General features: G+C 34.2%; 1 protein-coding gene across 1 annotated transcript in view; it reads left to right on the forward strand.

Annotated features, from left to right (window-relative positions):
• MON2 (MON2 homolog (S. cerevisiae)) overlaps positions 1–6,085 on the forward strand; it is a 108,785-nt gene extending 102,700 nt beyond the window's left edge. Inside the window, exon 35 of the mRNA XM_012661546.1 lies at positions 5,397–6,085. Coding sequence (XP_012517000.1) covers positions 5,397–5,560 — 164 coding nt within the window. The 3' untranslated portion in view covers positions 5,561–6,085. The remainder of the gene's footprint in view (positions 1–5,396) is intronic.
• The last annotated feature ends 2,247 nt before the right edge of the window (positions 6,086–8,332 follow it).

Consider the following 8,332-nt stretch of genomic DNA (forward strand, 5'->3'; position numbering starts at 1 on the left):
GGCATGCGCCACCATGCCTGGCTAATTTTTTCTATGTATTTTTAGTTGTCCGATTAATTTCTTTCTATTTTTAGTAGAAACGGGGTCTCGCTCTTGCTCAGGCTGGTCTCGAACTCCTGACCTTGAGCGATCCACCTGCCTCCGCCTCCCAGGAGTGCTAGGATTACAGGCATGAGCCACCGAGCCCGGCCCATATCTCATATTTTTAATATAGAAGATCATTGACTTATTCTGGGGCTGGGGGAAGGCCTTTATCTTCTATTTGTACTGATTTACTTTCTAGATATAAACTACATAAATAACTTTGAATCATTTTTATAGATCTTTCTCATTTGTTTTTCCTTTCTGTTTACTCATTCTTGTCCAATCCATTTTTTACATTATTGCCAGAAATGATTTTTTCAAAGCACAGCTTTTCTCATTTATTGTTTTCATCCCCTCAAAACAAAAAAATTTTTCATTTGCTTACGAGATTACAAAGAGTACTACAATCTGACTTCATTCTATACATGCTTTATTTCCTGCTAGATTTCATTTAATCTACTCTCCTACTAAACTAAAATTCTCAATCTTCCCAAAATTTCCAACCTTTTGCTTATTTCATTTTCCTGCCTATATCCACCTAGTTAGAATACCACCCCACTTTTAAGCTCTATTTTTAATCTCTTAAAGGCAAATCATTTCTCTTTTCGTTGAACTCATAGCACTTTTATGTATACCTTTGTCTTGAAGTATTCTATTTGTATTTTAATTATATGTGTACATGACTTATCTCCCCTTACATTGTAAGATTCTTGAGAGGTTTTTTGGACCTTGTTTTGTCCTCTTTTAAATCCCTTGCTTTTGAAAATGTGGTTTATTGGATCAACCACCGGTCTTAAGAATTTGTTACTGGTCCAGGACAAGATAAAGAGCTGGCACCATGATATAAATCAGTTGTGTCACTAAACACACTATTTGATTCAGCTGACTTTTTTTCTATACAACAAGACTTTGTCGAAGAAGAAAGCAATGTGTTGATTTACATTCCAGCACAAGCTAGCTATTTTGTAGCAGACTGGCACTTCAAGCAGCATTACTTTTTTTTTTTTTTTTTTGAGACAGAGTCTCGCTCTGTTGCCCTGGCTAGAGTGAGTGCCGTGGCGTCAGCCTAGCTCACAGCAACCTCAGACTCCTCGGCTTAAGCGATCCTTCTGCCTCAGCCTCCCAACTAGCTGGGACTACAGGCATGCGCCACCATGCCAAGCTAATTTTTTCTATATATATATTTTTAGTTGTCCAGATCATTTCTTTCTGTTTTTTGGTAGAGACGGGGTCTCGCTCTTGCTCAGGCTGGTCTGGAACTCCTGAGCTTGAGCGATCCACCCGCCTCGGCCTCCCAGAGTGCTAGGATTACAGGCGTGAGCCACCGCGCCCGGCCAAGCAGCATTACTTTTAATACTCAAGAAAAAAGGAGATTCACAGCAAATGATTAATAAATGAGTTTCAGGATATTTGTTCCTTTCAACTGTCATATAAGTGAAGTAAATACATATTTTTCTGGTTTTAAAATTCACCCATTAGTACTTTGGCCTAAAAAGGGGGAGTGTTATACTAAATCTTAAGAAGTAACACACTTGTAATTTATTCAACCCAAAGGGAGGGATGGGATTTCTAGGAAAAAGCCTGGGGCAGTGTCCTGAATTCATTCCATCTGAGTACAGATTTGGATTTTCTTTAAAAAATGTTCTGGTTGATTTTTCAGAGAGGTAACCCATGCATTGACTTCCTTAAAACCAGTAAAATCTGTATTAGATCACAGGATAAAATTTGATTCTTATTATAAAAACATATACTTATGACATAAACAGGAAATTCTCTGTTTTCCATGTTATTGCCATAGATATACTACATGTAGCCAGTATATTTAAATGGATAGTACTTGCATGATTTTGTATGATCTTTATACAGCTGTCAGGAATTTAACCAGAAGCTGGGCAAGGTGGCATGTGCCCGTAGTTCCAGCTACTTGAGAGGCTAAGGCAGGAGGATGGCTTGAGCTCAGGAGTTTGAGACCAGCCTGGGCAACATAGTGAGACCTTGACTCTTTAAAAAAAAAAGAATTTAACCAGAATATGTATAAAGGGTGAAAAAGAAAGGAAAAAAGGAAAACTCACAAAGCCCATGGGCCATGGATAGGGCAGTGTAGTAATTATATTAATAGATGATCTAACTAAATTAATGTTAAAAATTATTTAAAGACAAGTACCACATGTACTCACCATCAAATTGGTATTAACTCATCAACACATAAGTGCACATATAAGAATAACATCTATTGGACGTTGGGCAGGAGGGAGGAGGGGGGAGGGGACGGGTATATGCATACACAAAGAGTGCAATGCGCACCACCCGAAGGATGGACATATTTGAAACTTGGACTTGGGGGGGGCAAGGGCAACATACGTAACCTAAACATCTGTACCCCCATAATATGCTGAAATAAAAAAAAAATAAAAATAAAAAAATAAACAATGTAATAAAAAAATTATTTAAGAGAGTTTGAATTATGCCTCTGGACATGTGAACTGAAAATTTAAATTAAGTACAACTATACAAGATGATGGTGATATTGTAACCTATTAGAAAGGTACAATAAGCTTCATTAAAAACACAGAAAGAACAAGATAACTTAAGAATGCCTGGCTTTCCTAGCAGAAATATGTTGGATTGCTCATAGCCATTCCAAGCCTAATTCAGGAGGTTGGCTACAAAGTGTAGAGCCAATATACTCAAAATCTATTTAGAACTTTTGTTATTTGTTTTAGGGTGTTTAGTGGAAGAGGAGGCATTTGTTGGACTTATTTTTTGTTTGGGGGATTTTGTTTTTATCTTTTTACTTGATCTTCATTTAAAATCTTAAATAGATAGTATACATATACATGATTCAAAAATCCAAAAATAAGGCCAGGCACAATGGCTTACACCTGTAATCCTAGCACTTTGGAAGGCTGAGGCAGGAGGATCACTTGAGCCCAGGAGTTTGAGACCAGCCTGAGCAACATAGTGAGAAACCTCATCTCTACAAATCATTTTTTAAAATTAGTCGGGCGTGGTGGCATGCACCTGTAGTCCCAGCTACTTGGGAGGCTAAGGCAGGAGGATCACTTGAGCCCAGGCATTGGAGGTTGCAGTGAGCTATGATGATACCACTGCACTCTAGCCCAGGCAACAGAGTGAGAGAGACCCTGTCTCAAAAAAAAAAAAAAAATCCAAAAATATAAAAAGATATACAGGGAAAAATTTTAATATGATCTTTCCCCTATTCTCTGTCTGCCCAGTTCTTACCTCATCATTGGCAACCATTTTTTTTAGTTTGTAGATCCCTCCAGTTTATTATGTAAATACAAAATACATATTCTCATAAGCCCTCAGTTTTACTCACAAATGATGCCCAATTGCCCCTTATCATATCTACTGTTCTGAATCTCATAAGCCCTCAGTTTTATACACAAATGATGCCCAATAGCCCCTTATCATATCTACTGTTCTGAATCTCATAAGCCCTCAGTTTTATACACAAATGATGCCCAATAGCCCCTTATCATATCTATGTTCTGAATCTCTTTCTTTTTTTCCACTTAACAGAATATCATGGGGATTATTCCATATCAATTCATACAGCTTTTTCATTCTTTTTGATAGTTAAGCCCGAAGTCCTCACAAAGATATATGGTGGGTTTTTAAAAAATATTTTGGTTTAAGAAATTGGAATAACTTCCTTTGAGTTTTATTTAAGATGTTGTTTTAATGTGTTTTTATGTTTTCCTGTGATAAACCAAAAATTCATTTGGTCAGTTGACTTTCCATCTGGGACAGCCTATGTAGGTTTCAATCTGTATAATCTTGTGTTAAATGATTAGTGTAAAGTTTCACAGAAGATAACTGGAGCAGACTGTTTTAAACTTCTTAGACCAGTGATTTTTAGACTTATTTTTTTGTTTTCTGTTAAGCAGCAAAATTCTTTTACAAATGAAATGTGATGTGAATTCTTAACATATTAAACAGATAAAAGCAGAACAGTCTATGCAAACATTCCCCACCCTCACCAGTACTCATCAGCACCACGCCCCTTTTCTTTTCCCACGCCCACCCCGAGGAAAAGAGGTTTCCCTGCTTGGGAAAAGAGGCTAAATGAACAAACAGTTCAGCATTTTCAAGATATATACTAAGGAATGAACACCGACTATGAGTGATGTCAGTAGATATTGGATGGCAAAAAAATTCTGTAATCAAATTATTTTGGAAACCCTTGGTTAGATAAAGTTAAATTTGTTCTTTGACTGCAAACCCATAATAAATTAATATGAACTATCATTCCCCAAAAAAGAAAGATATGCAACATCTGCCAATCTTACTTGACCGTGAACTTTTTCTTAAGAAGTAAATTAAGGAACACTAGTTTAAGAAACTCATTCCTTTACTGTACTGTGAAAAAGCTGCAGTAAAGAGAAATTAAAAGACTTGACCAGGGACTCCAAACACTGCCTTTTTTCAGAAAGAATTTAGCCAATTGACACCCAGTAAATTGGAGTGAAAAATAAAATAAAAACTCCTTACACCTAGAATAGATTCTTTCTTTTATACTATGCTGCCTCCCAGATTTGAGAATTATTCCAGAAAGTGCTTACTGTCTAACAAAAATCTATCAGCAGGTTTTGTTGTGTATTGGGTGCTCAACACTATTTTACTTACAGGAAAATAGAAATGTAATATGTGATCTCAGAGTATAAGAAGATTACTTATTGGGATATAACACTTTTGCCCATTCAAAAAATAGCATTCAGGTGTGTATTAGTTGTTGCTAGTGGTGAGGAAGGCAGACATGGTCCCTCCCCACTAGAGTCTACATCTAGTGGTATATGTTAAAGGTTAGCAAACAGTCTATAAAATCAGTATTAAGGACATTATTAGAAAAATCATTGAATATTTTATATTTCAAATGATTTATGGTTTTACCAGACAACTAAATAAAAAATTGAATTGTTTCTATTGTTCTTAAGATATACACTACATTCTCTGGCAGTTATACTGAAAATGACAAAGGTTTGGATTGTTCTATATTACTTTATTAGCTTCTGAAGCCTTCACAAATTGAAGTACCATTTAAAATGTGCTTTATCAAATTTTTTAGTATTGATGACTCTGCACACTGATCATATATTTTTCCCATACCTTATTAACTATAGCAGATAATCTTCCAAAGATGAAAAAATGAAAAAATATGAGCTTGTAGAATCTTCATAGTTCAGAATTTTTTCTTTACATTGCATTTAAAGGATTGTGTTTATGTTAATTGGATAATCTCTGCTATTTAAATCTACCCTTTTTTGAGGTTTTATACTTTTGCATTACAGTTGATGGAAATACCTGGGCACAAGTAATTGCCTTATACCCAACTTTAGTAGAATGCATCACCTGCTCTTCTTCAGAAGTCTGTTCTGCACTTAAAGAGGCACTAGTTCCCTTTAAGGATTTCATGCAACCACCAGCATCCAGAGTTCAAAATGGGGAATCTTGACCAGCTACAATATATTTGAAGGAAGAAAGATATCGTAAAGAATGTTTGCTCCTAAGTGAGTCTTCTGTGAGAAGGACATTTCTTACTACAAATAATTCTTGGCAGCTGTTGTTGGCCTCCTTTAAATTGTACTTACCTGGGTTCAGTAATTCATATGACAAGCTTACACATCAACAAAGGCTCTTGAATGAGTAGCAGTGTAAGCTTTTAATAAATTAAACTGGTGGGAGGAATAGTTAATACTACAATATACCTGCTACTATGTCTTCAGTTGGTGATTTAAAAGTGAGCTTATGTACAGTTTGTGGGGTATGTGTTAATGATGTACTTTTTAAAAAGAAAGAAAAGATATTTCAATTCAGTCAGATTTATTAGGCTGGTGTTTTTGCACCCTTTTTCAAGTACAAAATTGTACTAGAATTTTATGCAAGATGGTACTGTAACATTCCATATTATCTATAACCAGCCTTTGTAAACAAAGGGAACTGATATACTTGTGTGTATAATAAATGGTACAGTTCTGTATAAAATAGTTGCACTTATTATTTAAATTTTTAAAATATGGATAATGTTAAATGCTTGAAGCTGTATTTATTATTAATACAAAATTGTTTGCTTACATTTTTACTTATAATTTGCCTTCTTATGCAGCAGATAAGCTCACCATATGATCATGCATTTAGCTTCATGCTTATTTTAAATGTATTAGTGACAGTTAAACATCCAACCAGAAAGATCATGTGAACACAGCAGCAAATAGTTTATGATTTGTTGATTTTGCAACTTTGAAATATAGGTTATTAACTTAATACATTGAGATATATTGTAGCACTATGACTCCATCATACCTCATTTCTTTAACTATCTCTCCAACCTTTCACTTAGGTCTGTTTTTATATTTGCTGTCTGGATTTTAAAGACTTTTCATATTTTATATTTCTACTGATTTTTCTTCCCTGACTAACATTTGTCACTGTCTTTGAATTATGATCCAGGCAAAATGATTTCGGATTTCCTAAAATTTTGCCTGTGAGGTTTTGTTCATTTCAGTGCTTCATTTTGTAATGTCTTCTCAAGAAGAAAAATTACTATGCTAACTCACAAGTATAAAATGTGTGTGTATTATAAAACAATGAGAAGTGTATTTTTGGAGATAGTCAAGCATTTAGAAGTGCAGTAAACTTGCTGTTATGGAGTAAAGTACTAATTTTGTTTCACTTTCCTATCCTAGTGAACAAGAAAAGTGCTCTTGAGTACATTACCTTAATTGTTTCTTAAAATACTGACTTTGACCTAGCTCACTGTATTTTTTATTTAATGGATTATGGTATTATAATATTTTTCTTCTAAGTTAAATTTTCATAATTTATGTCAAGACAAAGATGTTTAAAATAATGATTATTCATAAGAAATCATAATGGTCTCAGTATTATTTTAGTGTACTGGAAGGCCTTTGATTTTAATAGAATTCATAAATTTCAGCCTCACCAGAATAATCATAAAACTGCAAGAAGATAATAGAATTGAGTAATGAAATGAGGTACAGTTTTGAGGCTATTGTTACTGTGTAATTATTTAATTTGCACTATTATCTGTAAAAATGTGGTAAGGTCTTTTTTTGAGGGGATATTATTTTTATTTACATGAATTAATGAATTTCTATTTTATTATTTCACCTAGAATTAAGGTAAAATATGGCATTTTATAGATTCTGCTTTCAGCATTTTCCTTAAAGAAAGTTGTAAAAAAAAAAAAATTGAGCTGTGTATTTAGTTTATTTTCAATGTTTGGAAATGTTAAATTGGGGATTAGAAAAATCCACAAATCACTGATTAAGTGTTGAAATATAATAACAAGGGTAGTATGCCATTTCAGTAATATGTTAAAAATATTGCCATGAATTTATATGAAGTAAAAATGTCTTTTCTTGAGAAATAACAGATTAAGTGCAATTAGAATAATCTGCAGTGAAAGTTACATGTGAGTCAAGGTTATGCAACATACATGTATATAAACTGAGTAGTTCGAGCTAATACTATATTAGCTTTCAATACCAGGACCATGCTGTGTAGTTCAAAATATATAAATGTGTTGAATGTGTTAATACAAAGTAATGTGATAATCAGGGCCGATTTTAGTGTCAAGCAAGTGGGCTGCCCGCTTGATAGTATAATTTGACAGGCTTTTCCTCCCAGAATGTCTCCTGCCACCCTCCAGAAGTCACCACCAGCAATTCATTCCCTTGAGTCAAGCATTCCTGTAGGTTGCATTTTCTAAAATATCCTGAGCCCTGGAGAGGTTAACACATTGCCCTTGTCTTGTTATTATGAATTGGGTTCTTCAGTGACCAGAAGAACTGGGCTATGGGAAATTATTAGATGCCAAGAGATTCAAAAAGGAAGTTCTCAAAGCTAAGATCATTTTATAGCACAATTGAGTTCTATAACTAGCCCTTGAAACAATAGTAAAAAAAATGTTCTTTGTGATACATATTAGGGATACAATGATTTTAAGCCTCACATCATCACTTGTCACTGACAGTACCTGTCTTATATAGATTGCTGGACAACAGGCATATGCCAACAATTGGATGATTAATAAAGTCCTTTTCTGACTGTTTTGTCCATTATAAAGGAAACAGGTTGTTAACTTACATAGATTACTTGTTAATTTCCTATAATGCTACTACTGCCAAGAAAAAGGTCATTTTGTAATGTCTTATTTAGTATTTCTTTATAACTAGTGTTAAAGTTTTATTAGTTTTATTGTATA

Source organism: Propithecus coquereli, unplaced genomic scaffold (genome assembly GCF_000956105.1).
Source record: "Propithecus coquereli isolate 6110/MARCELLA unplaced genomic scaffold, Pcoq_1.0 Scaffold72, whole genome shotgun sequence".
Lineage (NCBI taxonomy): Eukaryota > Metazoa > Chordata > Mammalia > Primates > Indriidae > Propithecus > Propithecus coquereli.